Genomic DNA, 24,020 nt, shown 5'->3' with positions numbered 1-24,020 from the left:
CGGGGGGAACTTAAAACAATCACTATCACTAGAGAGAAAGTACTAGGCAAACTAATGGGACTAAAGGTGAACAAGTCCCCTGCACCCGATGGCCTGCATCCCAGATTCTTAAAAGAGGTGGCTGCAGAGATAGTGGATGCATTGGTTATAATCTACCAAGCTTCCCTGGATTCTGGAGAGGTTCCAGCGGTCTGGAAAACCATAAATATAACGCCCCTATTTAAGAAAGAGGGAGACAAAAAGCAGGCAACTATTGACCAGCTAGCCTAACATCTGTCATTGGGAAAATGCTGGAGTCCATCATTAAGGAAGTTATAGCAGGACATTTAGAAAATCAAAATATATTCAAACAGAGTCAGCATGGTTTTATGAAAGGGAAATCATGTTTGGCAAATTGGCTGGAGTTCTTTAAGCAGGCTGGATAAAGGGGAACCAGTAAATGTTGTGTATTTGGATTTCCAGAAGGCATTCAATAAGGTGCCATGTAAAAAGCTATTACACAAGATAAGAGCTCACAGGGTTGGGGGTAATATATTAGCATGGATAGAGGATTGGTTAACTAACAGAAAACAGAAAGTCGGAATATATGAGTCATTTTCAGGTTGGCAAACTGTAACTAGTGGGGTGTCGCAGGGATCAGTGCTGGGGCCTCAACTATTTACAATCTATATTAATGACTTGATGAAGGGACTGAGTGTAATGTAGCAAAATTTGCTGATGATACAAAGATAGGTGGGAAAGCAAATTGTATGGAGGAGGCAACGAATCTCCAAAGGGATAGTGTAGAACTGAACCCAGCCAGAGTCAGCACCTTCAGGGAAGGAGAGAGAGGGGAACCAGTGAGTGTGGAACTGAACCCAGCCAGAGTCAGCACCTTCAGGTGAGGAGCGGGAGGGGAACCAGTGAGTGTGGAACTGAACCCAGCCAGAGTCAGCACCTTCAGGGGCGGAGAGGGAGGGGAACCAATGGGTGTAGAACTGAACCCAGCCAGTGATCATAGTGAAAACTGGGAGCGGAGGACAAACTATCTTGAGACGTGCAAACAGCCCCTGCTGACACACCAGTGAGTTCACACTGATAAGAGACCTTTTGAATGTTCTGACTGTGAGAAGAGATTTAAAAGCAAAAGGGATCTGCTGAAACACCAGCGACTTCACGCTGGGGAGAGACTGTTCACCTGCTCCGTGTGTGAGAAGGGATTCATTCTGTCATCCACCCTGCTGAAACATCAGCGAGTTCACAAGTGACTGCAGAGGTTGGATTCTGATGTTTTTGCTGCTGTTAATCACATCCTGGACTGAATCATGTTAATTCTGACAGTTGAGGCTTGTTTCTGCTGATGTTAATAACCCCTGTAACTGGGCTGGAGTTTAATATTCTGGATATATGTCAAATAAATCAGCTTTGCTTTAAACACATTCTTGTGGATTTTTGTCGTTCCCACCTGAATGTTTAGCATCACCTGGCTGGAGCTCAGAAAGGACAATCTGGGGGGAGGATCGTACGGTGGGAACAGAACTACAGCCTGGACACAGTCCTTCAGGGCCACACTGAGAGGGGCAAACGGCACTTTGTTCTTTCTCATCTCTCTTCACTGACAGCAATGTCCCCGTGCAGGTTAATCTCGAGGCCTGTAAGGTCCAGGTAATTGCCACCCAAGGGGGTTAAAATGACCAGACGGGTGCTCTGTGAGCCCCTTGCCCGTGTCTTCAGCTCAGTAGAGTCAGGGATTGCTCCCTGAGATTGGAAGGTAGCTTACATAGTTCCCATTTTCCAAATTGGGGAGAAATCAGAGCCAGGGAACTCGAGGCCCATCAGTGTGATATCTGTTGAGTCTGTGTGTCCCAGTTATGCGTATGATCAATCACTGGACACAGACAACAAGAATAACTTTTAACAGGTCTTTACTATTCGGAGGTCAGGGCTGAACTGCCCAGCAAATCCCTACACAACACTTATATACCGGTGTGGTCACCACCGGTATTACAGTATACAGCAACGAAGAGAAAGTAGTACATCTCTTAAGGTAGTTCTCTTAAGGTGGAACAGGTTACATACACCACAATATCGATCACAGGGAAGGTGCCTGAAGGGATCCTAAGAGAACTAAAGGCCCATCAGTGTGATATCGATCACAGGGAAGGTGCCTGCAGGGACACTAAGAGATGCTGTTTTCCATCATGGGAAAAGGGAAGGAGCCGTTAGAGATATTCAACATGGCTTCCAGAAAACAAGGCCAACTTGCTTGAGTTTTGTGAAAAAGTTGCTGGGTTGGGGGATGAGGGGAATCTGGTTGACATTTTCTACCTCAGGGGTGTCAATCTCATTTTCCATGGTGGGTCGAATCCGATATCCTGGCCCTTGGTGAGGGCCACATTCAGCAAAATTTATTAAAATAGGAATAAATGAAGACAAACTATATCGATACTTCGCATCATAGAATGGTTGCAGCACAGAATGTGGTCATTCGGCCCGTTGAGCCCGTGCCGGCTCTCTGCAAGAGCACCTCAGCTAGTCCCACTCCCCCGCCCTTTCCCCAGAGCCTTGACATTTTGTTCCTTCAAGTTCTTATCCAATTGCCTTTTGAAAGCCACTATTGAATCTGCCTCCACCACTCTTTCAGGCAGTGCATTCCAGATCCTAACCACTCACTGCATAAAAAGATTTTCCTCATGTCGCCTTTGGTTCTTCTGCCAATCATCTTAAATCTGTGTCCTCTGGTTCTCGACCCTTCCACCAATGGGAACACTTTAAGAACATAAGGACATAAGAAATGGGAGCAGGAGTCGGCCATTCGTCCCTTCGAGCCTACTCCGCCATTCAATGAGATCATGGCTGATCTTCTGCCTCAACTCCATTCACCGGCACTATCGCCATATCCCTTGATGTCCTTACTAGTCAGAAATCTATCGACTTCTGTTTTGAATATACCCAATGACTGAGCCTCCACAGCCCTCTGGGTAGAGAATTCCAAAGATTCACCACCTTCTGTGTGAAGAAATTTCTTCTCATCTCAGTCCTGAATGGCCTACCCTTTATCCTGAAGCTGTGGCCCCTGGTTCTAGACTCCCCAGACAAGGGAAACATTCTCCCAGCATTCACCCTATCAAACCCTTTAATAATTTTGTATGCTTCAATGAGATCCCCTCTCATTCTTCTGAATTTCTCTCTATCTACTCTGTTTAGACCCCTCATGATTCTGAACACCTCTATCAAATCTCCTCTCAAACTTCCCTGCTCTAAGGAGAACAATCCCAGCTTAGAATCATAGAATCATAGACATTTACAGCACAGAAGGAGGCCATTCAGCCCATCTTGTCTGTGCCGGCCGACAAAGAGCTATCCACCCTAATCCCACTTTCCAGCACTTGATCCGTATCCTTATAGGTTACGGAACTTCAAGTGAATATCCAAGTACTTTTTAAATGTGATGAGGGTCTCTGTCTCTACCACCCTTTCAGGCAGTGAGTTCCCGACCCCCACCACCCTCTGGGTGAAAAAAATTCTCCTCAAATCCCCTCTAAACTTCCGACCAATTTCTTTAAATCTATGTCCCCTGATTATTAACCCTTCTGCTAAGGCAAATAGGTCCTTCCTATCCACTCTATCTAGGCCCCTCATAATTTTATACACCTCAATTAGATCTCCCCTCAGCCTTCTCTGTTCCAAAGCGAACAACATCAGCCTATCTAATCTGTCCTCATAGCTAAAATTCCCCAGCCTAGGTAACATCCCCATAAATCTCCTCTGCACCCCCTCTAGTGCAATCACATCCTTCCTGACATAATAAAACTCACTACGCACTTGGTTTGAGTATAAAGCAAGGCTTTAATCAACTTGTTTCAAAACATGGAGGTCTAGTTGTACATCACTAGTTCCTGTCTTACAAAATGTCCTGGGTAGCTGGGCCCACGCCCGAGTATTTATACTCCTTGGACGGCGCCACCAGCTGACCATCCAGCGTTATTTCATGAGTAGTTTCTTCATGATGATGAGATTTATAACACTTCCTATAATGTGGTGACCAGAACTGCACGCAGTACTCTAGCTGCGGCCTAACTTTTTGACCCGAAACATTGACTCTATTTCTCTCTCCACAGATGTTGCCTGGCCTGCTGAGTTTTTCCAACGTTTTCTGTTGTTATTTAGTGTTTTATACAGTTGAAGCATAACCTCCCTGCTCTTATATTCTGTGTCTCGGCTAATAAAGGCAAGTATCCCGTATGCCCTTTTAACCACCTTATCTACCTGTCCTGCTACCTTCAGGGATCTGTGGACATTCACTCCAAGGTTTCTCTGATCCTCTGCACTTCTCAGTGTCCTACCATTTATTGTGTATTCCCTTGCCTTGTTAGCCCTCCCCAAATGCATGACCTCACACTTCCCCGGATTGAATTCCATTCCACCTGACCAATCTATTGATACCTTCCTGCAGTCTAGATTCTCCAGTCTATCCACGTAACTGAAGTCCCTCATCCCTGGAACCATTCTTGTAAATCTTTTCTGCACCCTCTCTCCTTCCTAAACTGCGGTGCACAGAATTGGACACAATACTCCAGTTGAGGCTGAACCAGTGTTTTCTAAAGGTTCATCTTGCCTTTGTATTCTCTGCCTCTATTTATGAAGTCCAGGATCCCATATGCTTTTTTAACCATTTTCTCAACCTGCCCTGCCACCTTCAACGATTTGTGCACATAAACCCCCAGGTCTCTCTGTTCACGCAACCCCTATAGAATTGTACCTTTTAGTTTATATTGCCTCTCCTCATTCTTCATACCAAAATGTAGAGGTGAACTAATTGCATCGTCGTCCAGCTGGGTGGGACTGCACTCACCTGGTTCCATTCTTATCTATCAAATCATAGCCAGAGAATCACCTGCAACGGCTTCTCTTCCCACTCGCGCATTGTTACCTCTGGTGTCCCCCAAGGATCTAGCCTTGGCCCCTCCTATTTTGCATCTACAATTTGCCCCTTGGTGACATCATCCAAAAACACAGCGTCAGTTTCCACATGCACGCTGATGACACCCAGCTCTACCTCTCTAACTCTTCTCTCATCCCCTCCACGGTGTCTAAATTGTCAGACTGCTTGTCCGACATACATCTGCCCTAATTTCTCCTTATGTGGCTCTGTGTCAAATTTTTGTCTTACAATACTCCTGTGCAGCGCCTTGGGACATTTTACTACGTTAAAGGTACTGTATAAATACAAGTTGTTGTTGTTGCACCCAGCCAGATTCAGCACCTTCTGGAGAGAAGGGGAGACACAAAATCCCAGACAATGTAATGAATGTTGTTTTTAGACAGTAAGGATGGAAGGAGAGTGTGTAGAATGGCGAATTTACAACTTAGGAGTGACTGGAGGGAAAAATTGTCTATAGAGACTAGATTTGTTTGTTCTGAACTTCTATCATGTTGTAACCACCATTTGCAGGGTATTAGAAGGGGAGGATCTGCAGATGGAAACTTGAACCAACCATCGCTTCAAGATCTGACAGATTTACTGGATTCACCAGGACCTGAATATCATCGGTCTTTGGATATAGAAGGAAAAAAACACCAATCATGGCAGGGAGAAACAGGACATGTGTTCTGTGGGTGGATCCACATTTAACAAATCGTCTAGCCTGTGAGGCTCGTGCGCCCACCTGAATCAACAATGTAAATGTGGGGACTGTGGGAATGGATTCAGTTGCCTGTCTGAGGTGGAAACTCATGGATACAGTCTCACCGGGGAGAGGCTGTTCACCAGCTGAGTGTGGAAAGTGAGTCACTCGCTTATCTCATCTATTACCACACTAACATGTTCGTAAGGAGGAGAATCCATTCACTGCTCTGTATGTGGAAAGTGATTCAATCAATCATCCCATTTACTGACACACCAGCACAGTCACACCCGAGAGAGACCGTTTAGATACTTCACGTGTGGGAAGGGATTCACTCTGTTGTCCAAACTGTTGACTCTCGAGAGTATCCACATTGAGAACAGATGCTGTAAATACTCTGACTGCAAGAAAAGCTTTCAAAGTTCAAAGCAGCTGATGAACGATCAGCGCATTGATATTGGAGAGAGGCTTTTTCAATAACCTGTGTGTGGGAAGAAACTCACCCCACCTGCTGAGACTCCAGTGAGTTCACATGTGACTGCAGGGGTTTGGATTCTGTTATTAATCACATCCAGGACTGAACGATGGCGGAGTGCCCGTGGGTTCCTGTGTGAATTATTGAGGAATTTTCTCTCAATAGGATCACAGAAACTCATTCTCCATTCACTAATTGGGACTTTCAATGGCGGGGTTATTCCCCAGCATGCCCCGCGGGGGAGAATGTGCCCTAGGCACACTGGAGGAGCCCAGTGCGCAGGCGCAGCGCCCGCCTGCATTTGGAGCATGCGCAGTGTCACAGTGATCAGAGACGGGCGAGTGCAGGGAGTGGTCAAGTGTAGGTGTTGAGATTTTATGTCGATTACGAATCGGCGAGTGCAGGAAGGTAACGCACTCGGCGGGTGGGCTTCCTAAACACCTGGTGTAGGCCGCAAGCCCCGAATGAGAACCTACAGGTTGCACGATTGCAGCTCGGAGGCTTTTTCCCGGTAAAAGGCCCGGGTTAACGGCGGCCATCTTTGTAAAAGAAAGCTGACGGATTGTGCGCCGCCCTCTTGCTTCATGGTACAGTAGAGCGCATGCGCCGCCGTGTTTGTAAAGGACCCGTTAGTGGGCGGGGCTTCACGGTCCCAGTGACCGCAGAACTCAATCCAGCAAAGTCAGCACCTTCAGGGGAGGAGAGGGAGGGGAACCAGTGAGTGTAGAACTGAACCCAGCCAGAGTCAGCACCTTCAGAGGAGGAGAGGGAGGGGAACCAGTGAGTGTAGAACTGAACCCAGCCAGAGTCAGCACCTTCAGGGGAGGAGAGGGAGGGGAACCAGTGAGTGTAGAACTGAACCCAGCCAGAGTCAGCACCTTCAGGGGAGGAGAGGGAGGGGAATCAGTGAGTGTAGAACCGAACCCAGCCAGAATCAGCACCTTCAGGGGAGGAAAGGGAGGGGAACCAGTGAGTGTAGAACTGAACTCAGCCAGAGTTGGAGAAAATTGGGAGCAGAGGACCAACTGTCTTGAGACGTGTGATGTGTTTGGATTTTAGCACAGCGAGGAGATACAATGTGTGGGATATGGATTTACAGCTTTGGAGGAACAAGAGAGGAAAGAATGTTAAATAGAAACTAGAATTGTCTGTTCTGAATTTTTGTCCTGTAGTTACAGAAATTAGTTTTGTAAACTCCTTTTACAGGGTATTGGAAGTGGAGGATTTGCAGATGAGAAACACAAACCAACCATCATGTCAAGATCTGACAGAGTCACTCGAATACTCAGGACCTGAATATCATCGGCCTTTGAATGTGGAAGGAGAAATGTTTGTCTGTTCTGTCTGTGGGAAAAGATTTCAAACATCAGTGTGACTGGAAAAGCACCGAGACACACACACCAGAGTGAGAGTGTTCCAGTGCACTGACTGTGGAAAGACCTTTAACCCGTTACACAGCCTGAAAAAACATTGCACCATTCACAGTGGGGAGAAACTGTACACGTGTTCTGTGTGTGGACAAGGTTTCAACTGATCGTCCAACCTGGAGAGACACAAGGACACCTGCACCATGGAGAATCGGTGGAAATGTGGGGACTGTGGGAAGGGATTCAGTTCCGTGTCTGGGCTGGAAATTCATCGGCGCAGTCACACCAGGGAGAGGCAGTTAACCTGCACTGAGTGTGGGAAGGGATTCACTCAGTCATCCGACCTGCTGAGACACCAGCGTGTTCACACTGGGGAGAGACCGTTCACCTGCTCCATGTGTGGGAAGGGATTCACTCAGTCATCCGACTTGCGGACACACCAACGAGTTCACACTGGGGAGAGGCCGTTTACCTGCTCCGTGTGTGGGAAGGGATTCACTAATTCATCCACCCTGCTGACACACCAGAGAGGTCACACTGGGGAGAGACTATTCACATGTTCCGAGTGTGGTAAGGGATTCACTCGGTCACCCGATCTTCTGACACACCAGCGAGTTCACACTGGGGAGAGGCCGTTCACCTGCTCCGTGTGTGGGAAAGGATTCACTCAGTCATCCAACCTGCTGACACACCAGCGAGTTCACACTGGGGAGAGACCGTTCACCTGTTCCGTGTGTGGGAAGGATTTTGCTCGGTCACCCGACCTGCTGACGCACCAGCGAGTTCACACTGGGGAGAGGCCATTCACCTGCTCTGTGTGTCGGAAGGGATTCACTCGGTCATCCGACCTGCTGACACACCAGCGAGTTCACACTGGGGAGAGGCCATTCATCTGCTCCGTCTGTGGGAAGGGATTCACTCGGTCATCCGACCTGCTGACACACCAGCGAGTTCACACTGGGGAGAGGCCATTCACCTGCTCTGTGTGTGGGAAGGGATTCACTCGGTCATCCGATCTGCTGACACACCAGCGAGTTCACACTGGGGAGAGACCGTTTACCTGCTCCGTGTGTGGGAAGAAATTCACTTATTCATCCCATCTTGTAACTCACCGCCGAGGTCATACCGGGGAGAGGCCGTTCACCTGCTCAGTGTGTGGGAAGAAATTCATTTGTTCATCCCACCTTGTAACTCACCGCCGAGGTCACACCGGGGAGAGGCCGTTTTCCTGCTCTGAGTGTGGGAAGGGATTCACTCGGTCATCCGACCTGCTGAGACACCAACGCACTCACACCGGGGAGAGGCCGTTCACCTGCTCTGAGTGTGGAAAGGGATTTACTCAGTCATCCGATCTGCTGAAACACCAGCGAGTTCACAAGTGACTGCAGGGGTTTGATTCTGCTGTTATTGCTGCTGTTAATCACATTCCGGACTGAATCGTGCTGATGTTAATAACCCATGTAACTGGACTGGAATTTAATATTTTCATATTTCAAATAACACAGTATGTTGATATATTGATGTCTCCAAGATAAGAGGAGCCTAATTGATGTCCTGTTACCGACTGCTCCATTTTTGGGCCTTTCTCCTTTCTAACTCGAGATTATTTCAGTTCGCACACCTTTGGTTACACTCATGGACAAGTCCCAGCTCCCCATACCTTCCAGAGTGCCTCTCCTAGCCTTGGTATCCAGGGAAGGTCTCGGTAACACGCCCGGGATTACTAAACACAAAACCCAGTCTGTTAATCACGTTCAGCTACTGGACTCAGCGTGTGTCCCACAGCATCTCTCTCACCTTCGATGTGTGAATAGAGCATCACGCCTTCAAACCTGCTTTCAATTTAAATTTGAATCCACTCAGCAAGTGTATTTAAAAAAATACATACAAGTAAACAGATCACATCAAATAATTGGCAAAGGTTTAGAGTCAACAAGATGAACAAGTGAACATATCACGGCCCAATACCCCAGCTCTATATTCACAGGAGAAAGTCTGTTATCTAACTCCTCGAGTGGACAGAATAGAGAAAGATCCCAACTCTAAGAACATCTAGAATCTGTTGTAAATATCTTTCAAATCCTGACTGGTCCAATCTGTCAGTTTCCTTTCAATTGAAGTGAATGGAAGATGAGAGGGGTGTTGGCATATGGACCTCGGTTAATTCAGCTTCTGAAAGGTGTTCATGTTTAGTTCATTCGATATCGGGGAAAATGTGGTTGGTATCATTAGAGAAAGAGAGATTTCACTGAGCAACAGCTGGTGTTTGCAACCAACTGGCCTTGGATATTTTCATCATAGAATGTTTCGATCAGAAATATGATGTTGGGATAAGAAAAGTCTGGAGACTAGTGGTTTGTGCTGCCCCAGGAAGGCCAGTGTTTTTACCTGCTTCTAATGTTGTTGATGTGTGTTGAAGAAAATGCAGACTTGTGTCTCTGGACTGTGCAGTAGCCAGAGACGACCATATTAGGCAATGCCAGCTCCAGTTTGATAAGAGGTTGATGGCAGACCAAGAGATCCAGCAGTTTTAAGAATTTATCTCCCGTTATCTGCAGACATCGAATGTCGCAGCGTGCTGACAAAACTGGACTTAAGACTTTAACCTATTGGGTTAAATTATTGGGATCGATTGTTATAGAATTGAATTGTTATAGAATGGAAAAGTAGTGAAGTTATGCTAAACTTGTATCGAACCTTGGTTAGACCACACTTGGAGCACTGCGTACAATTCTGGTCACCATATTATAAAAAGGATATAGAGGCACTGGAGAGGGTGCAGAGAGGATTTACAAGGATGATACCAGAAATGAGAGGGTATACCTGTCAGGAAAGGGTGGACAGGCTGGGTCTCTTTTCTCTTGAAAAAAGAAGGCTGAGTGGTGACCTAATAGAGGTCTTTAAAATGATGAAAGGTTTTGATAGAGTAGATACAGAGAGAGTGTTTCCACTTGTGGGGAAGAGCATAACTAGAGGCCATCAATATAAGATAGTCACCAAGAAATCAAATAGGAAATTCAGGAGAAACTTCTTTACCCAGAGAGTGGGGAGAATGTGGAACTCGCTACCACAGGGAGTGGTTGAAGCGAATAGTATAGATACATTTAAGGGGAGGCTAGACAAGCCTATGAGGGAGAAGGGAATAGAGGGTTATACTGATAGAGTTAGATGGGGAAAGACGGGAGGAGGCTCGAGTGGAGCATAAACGCCGGCATGGACTGGTTGGGCCAAATGGTGTGTTTCTGTGCCGTATATAACTGTAAAAGCTTTTATAGATATGTGAAGAGAAAAAGATTGGTGAAGTCAAGCGTAGGTCCCTTGCAGTCAGAATCAGGGGAATTTATAATGGGGAACAAAGAAATGGCAGACCAACTAAATACATATTTTGGTTCTGTCTTCACAAAGGAGGACACAAATAACCTCCCAGAGATGCCGGGGAACATAGGGTCTGATGAAAGAGTGGAACTGAAAGAAATCAGTATTTGTAGGGAAATAGTGTTAGGAAAATTGATGGGACTGAAGGCCGATAAATCCTCAGGGCCTGATAATCTACATCCTAGGGTACTTAAGGAAGTGGCCCTAGAAATAGTAGATGCATTGCTGGTCATCTTCCAGAACTCAGTACCCATGGATTGGAGGGTAGCTAATGTTACTCCACTATTCAAAAAAGGTGGTGGAGAAAAAGCGGGGAATTATAGACCGGTAAGCCTGACATCGGTAGTGGGGAAAATGCTAGAGTCCATTATAAAAGATGTAATAGCAGAGCACTTGGAAAGCAGTGACGGGATCGGACAAAGTCAGCATGGATTTACAAAAGGTAAATCGTGCTTGACTAACCTACTGGAATTTTTTGAGGATGTAACTGGTAAAATAGATAAGGGAGAACCAGTGGATGTGGTATATTTGGACTTTCAGAAGGCTTTCGATAAGGTCCCACATAAGAGATTATCGTGCAAAATTATGGCACATGGGATTGGGGGCAAGGTATTGACTTGGATAGCGAACTGGTTGGCGGATAGAAAGCAAAGAGTTGGAATAAACGGGTCATTTTCCGAGTGGCAGGCAGTGACTAGTGGGGTACCGCAAGGATCGGTCCTAGGACCCCAGCTGTTCACAATATATATTAATGATCTGGACGAGGGAATTGGATGTAATATCTCCAAATTTGCAGACGACACAAAGCTGGGTGGGAGGGTATGCTGTGAGGAGGTTGTCGTGAAACTCCAGTACGATTTGGACAGGTTGGGTGATTGGGCAGAAACATGGCAAATGCACTATAATGTGGATAAATGTGAGGCTATCCACTTTGGTGGCAAAAACAGGAAGGCAGACTATTATTTGAATGGCAATAGATTGGGAGAAGGGGAAGTGCAAAGAGACCTGGGTGTTCTTGTGCACCAGTCGCTGAAGATAAGCATGCAGGTGCAGCAGGCGGTTAAGAAGGCAAATGGTATGTTGGCCTTCGTAGCAAGAGGGTTCGAGTACAGGAACAAGGATGTCTTGCTGTAGTTGTACAGGGCCTTGGTGAGACCGCACCTTGAGTATTGTGTGCAGTTTTGGTCGCCTTATCTGAGGAAGGACGTTCTTGCCATGGAGGGAGTGCAGCGAAAATTCACCAGGCTGATACCTGGGATGACAGGAATGATGTATGAGGAGAGATTGTGTCGATTGGGCTTATACTCACTGGAGTTTAGAAGATTGAGAGGGGATCTCATCGAAACCTATAAAATTCTGTCAGGCCTGGACAGACTAGATGCAGGAAGGATGTTTCTGATGGCCGGGGAGTCCAGAACCAGGGGTCATAGTCTAAGGATAAGGGGTAAGCCATTTAGGACTGAAATGAGGAATTCCTTCACCCAGAGAGTGGTGAACCTGTGGAATTCTCTGCCACAGAGGGCGGTGGAGGCCAGTTCATTAAATATATTCAAGAATAAGTTGGATATATTTCTTATGGCTAAAGCGATCAAGGGATATGGGGAGAAGGCAGGGACAGGGTACTGAATTTGGATGATCAGCCATGATCTCATTGAATGGCGGAGCAGGCTCGAGGGGCCAAATGGCCTACTCCTGCTCCTATCTTCTATGTTTCTATATCCTGTGTAATCCTATTTTCCAAGACACATTGCTCAAAGGGGAGGATAAATGACTTGCATCCAAACACAATTGTTACTTTTATCTTCTTTGTAAAATCACAAAGTCTGAGCATAATTTGTTTGTGAAATTAAAATTGATTATCTGGACTAGAAGTAATTGAATCAGGAAATGTATTTTATAATGAAGTGCGTTTTGAAATTGTACTTGGAACATCTCCTCCTTAAAGATCACCCATTGTTCCGTTACAGTTTTGCCTGTCAGTCTTTGGTTCCATTTGACCCTGGCTAGATCCTTTTGCATCCCATTAAAGTTAGCCCTATTCCAGTTTAAAAGTTCCACTCTAGATTGTTCCTTGCTCCTCTCCATTGCTAATCTAAATCTTATGATACGATGATCACTTGTACCCAAGTGTTCTCCCACAGACACTTGGTCGGCCTGGCCCACCTCATTCCCCAGCACCAGATCCAGCGATGCCTCCTCCCTAGTTAGGCCAAGAGAATACTGGTCAAGGAATTTCTCCTGAACACATTTCAGAAATTCCTCCCCCTCCTTTCCCTTTACCCGAGCATTATCCCAATCGATATTTGGGTAATTAATGTCCCCCAATATCACCACTCTTTAGCTCTTGCATATCTCTGCGATTTCCCTGCAGATTTGCTCCTCTACCTCCCTCTCACTATTTGGAGGCCTGTAGAATACCCCCAATAGTGTGATCATACCCGTTTTGCTCCTCAACTCTAACCAAATGGATTCTGTCCTTGTCCCCTCAAGAACATCCTCCCTTTCCAACACTACAATGTCTTCCTTAATCAGCACTGCCACGCTTCCTGTGTCCTGGACAACCATGTCGTCAGCTGGAGGAGCTCGAGCTCCGGGTTTCGGAGCTTGAGCAGCAGCTGGTGTGACTGCAGTGCATCCGCGAGGCTGAGAGCTACGTGGATAGCACGTTTCAGGAGGTGGTCACCCCACAGCTAATGAGTGCGCAGGCAGAGAGGGAATGGGTGACTGCCAGACAGAAGAGGAGGACCAGGCAGGTAGTGCAGGAGTCCCTGGAGTGCATCTCGCTCTCCAACCAGTATTCTGTGCTGAGTACAGGTGAGGGTGATGGTTCCTCTGGGGAGTACTGCCAGAGCCAAGGCCATGGCACCACGGGTGGCTCAGCTGCACAGGGGTGGAGGAGGAAGACAGGGAAAGCAATAGTGGGAGGGGATTCAATAGTTAGGGGAGCAGACAGGTGTTTCTGCAGCTGCAGACCTGACTCCAGGATGGTATGTTGCCTCCCTGGTGCCAGGGTTAAGGATGTCACTGAGTGGCTGCAGGATACTCTGAGGGGGGAGTGTGAGCAGCCAGAGGTTGTTGTCCATATCGGTACCAACAGGGTAGGTAGAAAGAGGGATGAGGTCCTGCAGACAGATTTTACGGAGCTCGGAAAGAGATTAAAAAGCAGGACCTTCTTGATCAGTATGTTTCCGGCCCAACGAGGGAGGAGGCATTGCTGGATCTGGTTCTGGGGAATGAGGTGGGTCAAGTGGAGCAAGTGTCAGTAGGTGAACATTTAGGGAACAGTGATCATAGTATCATAAGGTTTAGATTAGCTATGGAAAAGGACAGGGAGCAATCTAGAGTAAAAATGTTTAACTGGGGAAGGCCAATTTCAGTGGGATGAGAACGGATCTGGCCCGGGTAAACTGGAATCAAAGATTAGCAGCAAAACAGTAATGGAACAATGGGCTGCCTTTAAAGAGGAAATAGTTCAGGTACAGTTGAGGTACATTCCCACAATGCGGAAAGGCAGGGCAACTAAAGTCAGGGCTCCCTGGATGACAAAAGAGATAGAGAATATGATGAAACAGAAAAACAGCGCGTATGACAGATGTCAGGTTGCAAATACATCTGAGAATCAGGCTAAATATAGAAAGGTCAGAGGAGAAGTGAAAAAGAAACTAAGAGGGGCAAAGAGAGGTTATGAGAATAGAATGGCAGCCAACATAAAAGGTAATCCAAAAGTCTACTACAGGCATATAAATAGTAAACGGGTAGTAAGAGGAGGGGTGGGGCCGATTAGGGACCATAAAGGAGACCTATGCATGGAGGCAGAGGGTATGGCTGAGGTACTACATGAGTACTTTGCATCTATCTTCACCAAGGAAGAGGATCCTGCCATAGACATAGTAAAAGAGGAGGTAGTGGAGATACTGAATGGGATAAAAATTGATAAAGACGGGGTATTTAAAAAAGGAGGGAGAGAGAAAACAGGGAACTGCAGACCGGTTAGCCTAACATGAGTAGTAGGGAAAATGCAAGAGTCTATTATACAGGATGTGATAACAGGACACTTAGAAAATATCAACGGGATTAGACAAGTCAACATGGATTTATGAAAGGGAAATCGTGTTTGACAAACCTACTAGAGTTTTTTGAGGATGTAACTGGTAGAATATATAAGGGAGAACCAGTGGATGTGGTTTATTTGGATTTTCAGAAGGCCTTTGATAAAGTCCCACATAAGAGGTTGGTGTGCAAAATTAAAGCAGATGGGATTGGGGGTAATATACCGGCATGGATTGAAAATTGGTTAATAAACAGGAAACAGTAGGAATAAATGGGTCTTTTTCAGGGTGGCAGGCGGTGACTAGTGGGGTACCGCAGGGATCAGTGCTTGGGCCCCAGCTATTCACAATACATATCAATGATTTGGATGAGGGAACCAAATGTAATATTTCCGAGTTTGCTGAGGACACAAAACTAGTTGGGATTGTGAGTTGTGAGGAGGATGCAAAGAGGCCTCAAGGCAATTTAGACAAGTTGAGTGAGTGGGCAAATACATGGGAGATGAAGTATAACGTGGATAAATGTGAAGTTATCCACTTCGGTAGGAAAAACAGAAAGGCAGAGTATTATTTAAATGGTGATAGATTGGGAAATGTTGATGTACAGAGGGACCTGGGTGTCTTTGTACACCAGTCACTGAAAGCAAACATGCAGATGCAGCAAGCAGTTAGGAAGGCAAATGGTATGTTGACCTTCATTGCAAGAGGATTTGAGTACAGGAGCAAGGATGTCTTACTACAGTTGTACAGGGCCTTGGTGAGACCACACCTGGAGTACTGTGTGCAGTTTTGGTCTCCTTACCTAAGAAAGGATATACTTGCCATAGAGGGAGTGCAGCGAAGGTTCGCCAGACTGATTCCTGGGATGGCAGGACTGTCGTCTGAGGAGAGATTGGGTCGACTAGGCCTGTATTCACTAGAGTTTAGAAGAATGAGAGGGGATCTCATTGAAATGTATAAAATTCTGACAGGGCTAGACAGACTGGATGCAGGGAGGATGTTTCCCCTGGCTGGGGGGTCTAGAACGAGGGGTCACAGTCTGAGGATACTGGGTAGGACATTTAGGACTGAGATGAGGGGGAATTTCTTCACTTAGTGGGTGGTGAACCTGTGGAATTATCTACCACAGAAGGCTGTGCAGGCCAAGTCACTGAATATATTGAAGAAGGAGAGAGATAGATTTCTAGACCCAAAATTCATCCAGGGGTATGGGGAGAGAGCGGGAATATGGTATTGAGATAGAGGATCAGCCATGATCATATTGAATGGTGGAGCAGGCTCGAAGGACCGAATGGCCGACTCCTGCTCCTACGTGAAGTCCTTAGAGAAGGTGCAGAAAAGATTTATGAGACTGATTCCAGGAATGAGGGACTTCAGTTACGTGGATAGACTGGAGAAGCTGGGGTTGTTCTCCTTGGAGCAGAGAAGATTGAGAGGAGATTTGATAGAGATGTTCAAAATCATGAGGGGTCTAGACAGAGTAGATAGAAACTTCCCATTGGCGGAAGGGTTGAGAACCAGAGGACACAGATTTAAGGTGTTTGGCAGAAGAACCAAAGGTGACATGGGGAAAACTTTTTATGCAGTGAGTGGTTAGGATCGGGAATGCACTGCCTGAAAGGGTGGTGGAGGCAGATTCAATCGTGGTTTTCAAAAGGGAATTGGATGAGTAGCTGAAGGTCAAAAATTTGCAGGGCTACGAGGGAAGGGTGGGGGAGTGGGACGATCTGAAGTGCTCTTGCAGAGAGCCGGCACAGGCTTAATGAGCCGAATGGCCACCTTCTGTGCTGTAACCATTCTATGAATCTATGAACACGTTTAACCTTCATAGAATAATTACCAGTCATTTGTAGACTGGAAACTTAACCCTGCCGTTTCACTTTCACTCAGGAACAGATCGCAGTTTGACACCAATCTCTCATTTGACAGCATGTTTCCAGCATTCACCGTTGTTCTTCCTGACTCTAAACACAGTTGTAAAGGAGCCTTCTGTTCCATGCCCAGGAGCTCTGACCCATGGGAGAGAGCGGCTGGGACACATTCCTTACAGGCCTCAAGATTAACCTGCACAGGGACATTGCTGTCAGTGAAGAGAGACGAGAAAGCCTAAAGTGCCACTTGCCCCTCTCAGTGTGGCCCTGAAGGACTGTGTCCAGGCTGTAGTTCTGTTCCCGCCGTACGATCCTGCCCCAGATTGTCCTTTCTGAGCTCCAGCCAGGTGATGCTAAACACTCAGGTGGGAATGACAAAAATCCACAACAATGTGTTTAAAGCAAACGGATTAATTTGACATATATCCAGAATATTAAACTCCAGCCCAGTCACAGGGGTTATTAACATCAGCAGAAACAAACCCCAGCTGTCAGTGTGAACACGATTGCGTCCTGGATGTGATTAACAGCAGCAATAACATTAGAATCCAACCTCTGCAGTCACTTGTGAACTCGCTGGTGTGTCAGCAGATGGGATGACTGAGTGAATCCCTTCCCACACTCAGAGCAGGTGAACGGCCTCTCCCCAGTATGAACTCGCTGGTGTGTCAGCAGGATGGATGAACACGTGAATCTCTTCCCACACTCAAAGCAGGTGAACGCCCTCACCCCGGTGTGAACTCGCTGTAGTGTCAGCAGGTGTGAGGACTGAGTGAATCCCTTCCCACACTCAGAGCAGGTGAACGGCCTCTCCCCAGTATGAACTCGCTGGTGTGTCAGCAGGATGAACATGTGAATCTCTTCGCACACTCAAAGCAGGTGAACGGCCTCTCCCCCGTGTGACTGCGCTTGTGTCTCGACAGGCCAGAGGATCGGCTGAAGCCTTGTCCACACACAGAACACGTGTACGGTTTCTCCCCACTCTGAACGGTACTTTCTGCTTCCATGCTCAAAGGTCCTGATGAATTGAGTGACTCTGTCAGATCTTGAAGTGATGTTTGGTTTGAGTTTCCCGTATGAAAATCCTGCCCTTCGAACACCCTGTAAAATGAATTTAAAACAGGAAAAAGGGAGGGTGAGAGAGAACCCACAAAAACATAATGGCGGGTTGCGAAATTGAGCTGAATGAATCTGGGAATTTGTGGGTCCGGCACTAAAAAAAAGTGACCATGAAATCTGCCGGATTGTCGTAAAAACCCAACTGGTTCACTAATGTCCTTCAGGGAAGGGAACCCACCACCCGATCTGGGCCTACACAAGACTCTGGCCTCTATGGGAAAAGAGAGTGAGGTGGGAGGGGGAGGAGTGAAGGAGAGCGACTTTATACATCTGTAACTCGACTAGAACTTTGAAAGCACCTCCCAAACACGCGACCTCTACCACCTAGAAGGACAAGGGCAGCAGGTGCATGGGAACACCATCACCTCCCAGTTCCCCTCCAAGTCACACACTATCCTGACTTGGGCATATATCGCCGGTCCTACATTGTCACTGGGTGAAAATCCTGGAACTCCTCACCTAACAGCATTCTGAGAGTACCTTCACCACACGGACTGCAGAGGTTCAAGAAGAAGGCCCAGCATCACCTTCTCAACGGGCAACTGGGGACTGGCAATATCTGCTGGCCCTGCTAGTGACACCCACATCGAATTAATTTAAAAAATCTGTATATATAAAATGGATTGAAGGCCTCTACAGAAATACCTGTTCCTAAAACGATAATCTTTTACACTGTACAGACAGTGTCTGTTCAGTAACTTAATCTCCCCTAGAATCCACCTCCCTTCACAGTCTCACATTGGAAATTGTTGGGTCCCACTGGGCTCAGAGGTACTGGGGGTTAAACGCAGCAGCTTCTCCCCCCTCTCCACTCCAGCCCAAACTGATGCAACAAGAAAGCTCCACACAGGAGGCCAGGGACCGAGTTCCACATCCACCACCCACCGTGATGCTAACTGGCTCTGAATTGCTCCCTCTGCTGTATAAATGCAAGTTGTTGTGTTTCTTGTCTGGGGGAGGCGCTGCACCCTGGGTTTAATGGTGCCAGTATCCTGGGCACACGTTCGCCGGCTCTGACTCGGGGCCTGAGACCCGCACTCGGTGTTGCTGAGGGATTCCAACCCTGGGACTGTACATGGGGATACAACCCTGGGACTGTACATGGGGATTCTAACACTGGGATTGTACATGGGGATTCCAACCCTGGGACTAGACATGGGGATTCCAACCCTGGGACTGTACATGGCGATTCCAACCCTGGGACTGAACATGGGGATTCCAAACCTGGGACTGCACATGGGGATTCTAACACTGGGATTGTACATGGGGATTCCAACCCTGGGACTAGACATGGGGATTCCAACCCTGGGACTGTACATGGCGATTCCAACCCTGGGATTGTACATGGGGATTCTAACCCTGGGACTGTACATGGGAATTCCAACCCTGGGACTGTACATGGGGATTCCATCCCTGGGACTGTACATGGGGATTCTAACCCTGGGACTGTACATGGGGATTCCAACCCTGGGACTGCACATGGGGATTCTAACCCTGGGACTGTAAATGGGGATTCCAGCCCTGGGACTGTACATGGCGATTCCAACCCTGGGACTGTACATGGGGATTCCAACCCTGGGACTGTAAATGGGGATTCTAACCCTGGGACTGTACATGGGGATTCCAAACCTGGGACTATACATGGGGATTCCAAACCTGGGACTGTACATGGGGCTTCCAACCCTGGGACTGTAAATGGGGATTCTAACCCTGGGACTGTACATGGGGATTCTAACCCTGGGACTGTACATGGGGATTCCAACCCTGGGACTGTAAATGGGGATTCTAACCCTGGGACTGTACATGGGGATTCCAGCCCTGGGACTGTACATGGCGATTCCAACCCTGGGACTGTACATGGGGCTTCCAACCCTGGGACTGTAAATGGGGATTCTAACCCTGGGACTGTACCTGGGGATTCTAACCCTGGGACTGTACATGGGGATTCCAACCCTGGGACTGTACATGGGGATTCCAACCCTGGGACTGTACATGGGGATTCCAAACCTGGGGCTGTACATGGGGATTCCAACCCTGAGACTGTACATGGGGATTCCAACCCTGGGACTGTACATGGGGATTCTAACCCTGGGACTATACATGGGGATTCCAACCCTGGGACTGTACATGGGGATTCCAACCCTGGGACTGTACATGGGGATTCCAACCCTGGGACTGTACGTGGGGATCCCAGCCCTGAGACTGTACATGGGGATTCCAACCCTGGGACTGTAAGTGGGGATTCCAAACCTGGGACTATACATGGGGATTCCAACCCTGGGACTGTACATGGGGATCCCTACCCTGGGACTGTACATGGGGATTCCAAACCTGGGACTGTACATGGGGATTCCAACCCTGGGACTGTACATGGGGATTCCAACCCTGGGACTGTACATGGGGATTCCAACCCTGGGACTGTAGATGGGGATTCCAACCCTGGGACTGTGCATGGGGATTCCAACCCTGGGACTGTACATGGGGATTCCAACCCTGGGACTGTACATGGGGATTCCAACCCTGGGACTGTACATGGGGATTCCAACCCTGGGACGGTACATGGCGATTCCAACCCTGAGACGGTACATGGAGATTCCAACCCTGGGACTGTACATGGGGATTCCAACCCTGGGACTGTAGATGGGGATTCCAACCCTGGGACTGTGCATGGGGATTCCAACCCTGGGACTGTACATGGGGATTCCAACCCTGGGACTGTACATGGGGATTCCAACCCTGGGACTGTACATGGGGATTCCAGCCCTGGGACTGTACATGGGGATTCCAACCCTGGAACTGTACATGGGGATTCCAACCCTGGAACTGTACATGGGGATTCCAACCCTGGGACTGTACATGGAGATTCCAACCCTGGGACTGTACATGAGGATTCCATCCCTGGGACTGTACATGGGGATTCCATCCCTGGGACTGTACATGCGGATTCCAACCCTGGGACTGTACATGGGGATTCCAACCCTGGGACTGTACATGGGGATTCTAACCCTGGGACTGTACATGGGGATTCCAGCCCTGGGACTGTACATGTACAGTCCCAGGGTTGGAATCGCCATGTACAGTCCCAGGGCTGGAATCCCCATGTACAGTCCCAGGGTTAGAATCCCCATGTACAGTCCCAGGGTTGGAATCCCCATGTACAGTCCCAGGGATGGAATCCCGATGTACAGTCCCAGGGATGGAATCCTCATGTACAGTCCCAGGGTTGGAAGCCCCATGTACAGTCCCAGGGTTGGAATCGCCATGGGGCTTCCAACCCTGGGACTGTAAATGGGGATTCCAAACCTGGGACTATACATGGGGATTCTAACCCTGGGACTGTACATGGGGATTCCAACCCTGGGACTGTACATGGGGATTCTAACCCTGGGACTGTACATGGGGATTCCAACCCTGGGACTGTACATGGGGATTCCAACCCTGGGACTGTACATGGGGATTCCAAACCTGGGGCTGTACATGGGGATTCTAACCCTGGGACTGTACATGGGGATTCCAACCCTGGGACTGTACATGGGGATTCCAACCCTGGGACTGTACATGGGGATTCCAACCCTGGGACTGTACATGGGGATTCTAACCCTGGGACTGTACATGGGGATTCCAACCCTGGGACTGTACATGGGGATTCCAAACCTGGGACTGTACATGGGGATTCCAACCCTGGGACTGTACATGGGGATTCCAACCCTGAGACTGTACATGGGGATTCCAACCCTGGGACTGTAAGTGGGGATTCCAAACCTGGGACTGTACATGGGGATTCTAACCCTGGGACTATACATGGGGATTCCAACCCTGGGACTGTACATGGGGATTCCAACCCTGGGACTGTACATGGGGATTCCAACCCTGGGACTGTACGTGGGGATTCCAGCCCTGAGACTGTACGTGGGGATCCAACCCTGGGACTGTAAGTGGCGATTCCAAACCTGGGACTGTACATGGGGATTCCAACCCTGGGACTGTACATGGGGATTCCAACCCTGGGACTGTACATGGGGATTCCAACCCTGGGACTGTACATGGGGATTCCAACCCTGGGACTGTACATGGGGATTCCAACCCTGGGACGGTACATGGGGATTCCAACCCTGGGACGGTACATGGGGATTCCAACCCTGAGACTGTACATGGAGATTCCAACCCTGGGACTGTACATGGGGATTCCAACCCTGGGACTGTACATGGGGATTCCAACCCTGGTACTGTACATGGGGATTCCAAACCTGGGACTGTACATGGGGATTCCAACCCTGGGACTGTACATGGGGATTCCAACCCTGAGACTGTACATGGGGATTCCAACCCTGAGACTGTACATGGAGATTCCAACCCTGAGACTGTACATGGAGATTCCAACCCTGGGACTGTACATGGGGATTCCAACCCTGAGACTGTACATGGAGATTCCAACCCTGGGACTGTACATGGGGATTCCAACCCTGGGACTGTACATGGGGATTCCAACCCTGGGACTGTATATGGCGGCCCCAGCTCTGGGGCTCTTCTGTTACAATTGTGTGGGATGTTAACCGTGTGCTCTGCTTTTACCAGCGTCTTCAGGAGAGATGGTGAGAAATCCGAAGTGTGGAGAGTCTGAGTCAAATAACTGAGTCAATGATTTACTCTCCCGGGCAGGAGGACCCAGTTGGGAACAGACACTGAATCCCCGCCTCAGCAAAATGTCTGCGCATGCGCATTGCTACTGACTGAATCAAGATGGCGGCCGTTATCCTGGGCCTGTGACTGGGAGAAGCCCCGAAGCTGCAAACGCGGGACCTTCAGGTTATTATTCGGGGCTTGCGGCCTACACTCGTTGTTTATGAAGCCTCCCCGCCCACTTGCCGGTCCATTACTCCACTCCGCCCGGCCGTTTCTCAATAATTTATCGGGATCTAGTCCGTACACACCATCTTCCGCGATGACACGCACCACGCATGCTCCAAACCCAGGCGGTCCCGCGCCTGCGCACTGGGCTCCTGTAGTCCGGGTGCGGCACATTCTCCCCCGCAGGGAATGCTGGGTAAAAACCATTGAAAGGTCACATTAGTGAATAGAACAGGATTTGCTGGGATTACATTGAGCACTGAACCATGTTCATTCTGGCAGTTAGAGTGTGTTTCTGCTGATCTTAATAACCCCTATACCTGGGCTGGAGATTACTATTCTGTATAAATATGGAATAAATCAGCTTTGTTTCAATCCCAGTGTATTCAATAACAACAGAAAATGCTGGAAATACTCAGCAGGTCAGGCAGCATCCGTGGAGAGAGAAACAGAGTTAACATTTCAGGTCTGTGACCCTTCGTCAGAACTGGAGAAAGTTAGAGATGTAACAGATTTTAAGCAGGTGCAGAGGCAGGGGAAGGGGGAGGGGAGGAAAGAATAAAAGGGACGGTCTGTGATTGGGTGGAAGGCAGGAGTGGTTAAATGTTACAAATGGGGATGGCAGAATCATCAACACCTGCTGCCTGAATAAATACAGGCAGAGGTTATAGTCTGAAACTGTTGAACTCAATGTTGAACCACTGCTCTCGCCACATCCTGAGATCCACACTCAACGCCATGCGTTGCCACATGAACACTCTCGACCTCTCTCTTCAGCAGCACCGACTCACTCTATCTCAGAGCTGTCCTGGTCCACAGTTCCATTTCATCCTTTGCCTCATCTGGTGCTTGAATAAGAAACTTTTTTTCTTCCTTTCAGCTGTCAGGGATCACAAGCTTCAACAACTCTTGGAGACCAACACCCCTCCAGAACCTTCTTCCCCCTTCACTTTCTTCTGACACCATCCCTTCTTCCAGTCTCACCCCCTGCCGTGTTTTCACTTTCCGCTCTGGCCTTCCCCTCTCTAATGCTGAACGATCAATCCTCAGCAAAAGCCTGAGCTTCATCCCCTTACGCCCCCACCTCAATGACGCTGAGCTCTTTTTCCATCACCTTTGTCTCCCTGCCCACTTCTTTGGCCAGGAGTCTTCCCTCTGCACAGTGGACTCTTTCTCCTGCTTTCAGAATTCATGCTCTATCTGGACCCCTCCCTCTGGCCTCTCACTCTCTCTAGATCTTTTCATTGTGAACTGCTGGCGTGACATCGGCCGTCTCAATTTCTATGCTCCCCTCACTCACTCCAACCTAC

General features: G+C 48.2%; 1 protein-coding gene across 3 annotated transcripts in view; it reads left to right on the top strand.

Moving 5' to 3' along the window:
* The first annotated feature begins 7,464 nt into the window (after nt 1–7,464).
* LOC147119589 (uncharacterized) overlaps nt 7,465–24,020 on the top strand; it is a 37,694-nt gene continuing 21,138 nt past the window's right edge. Inside the window, exons 1-2 of one of the 3 annotated variants that reach the window (XM_085985174.1) lie at nt 7,465–8,790; nt 16,262–16,279. In XM_085985174.1, coding sequence (XP_085841300.1) covers nt 7,652–8,790; nt 16,262–16,279 — 1,157 coding nt within the window. In that variant the 5' untranslated portion in view covers nt 7,465–7,651. Of the gene's footprint in view, nt 8,827–16,261; nt 16,280–24,020 lie in introns of all 3 variants that reach the window. The other 2 variants (XM_085985175.1, XM_085985176.1) reach the window with 2 other exon arrangements.

This window comes from Somniosus microcephalus, chromosome 4, assembly GCF_052327205.1.
Source record: "Somniosus microcephalus isolate GS21.2 chromosome 4, FLI_Smic_1.0, whole genome shotgun sequence".
In the NCBI taxonomy this organism is placed as follows: Eukaryota; Metazoa; Chordata; class Chondrichthyes; order Squaliformes; family Somniosidae; genus Somniosus; species Somniosus microcephalus.
This window is presented reverse-complemented; position numbering and strand designations above follow the sequence as displayed.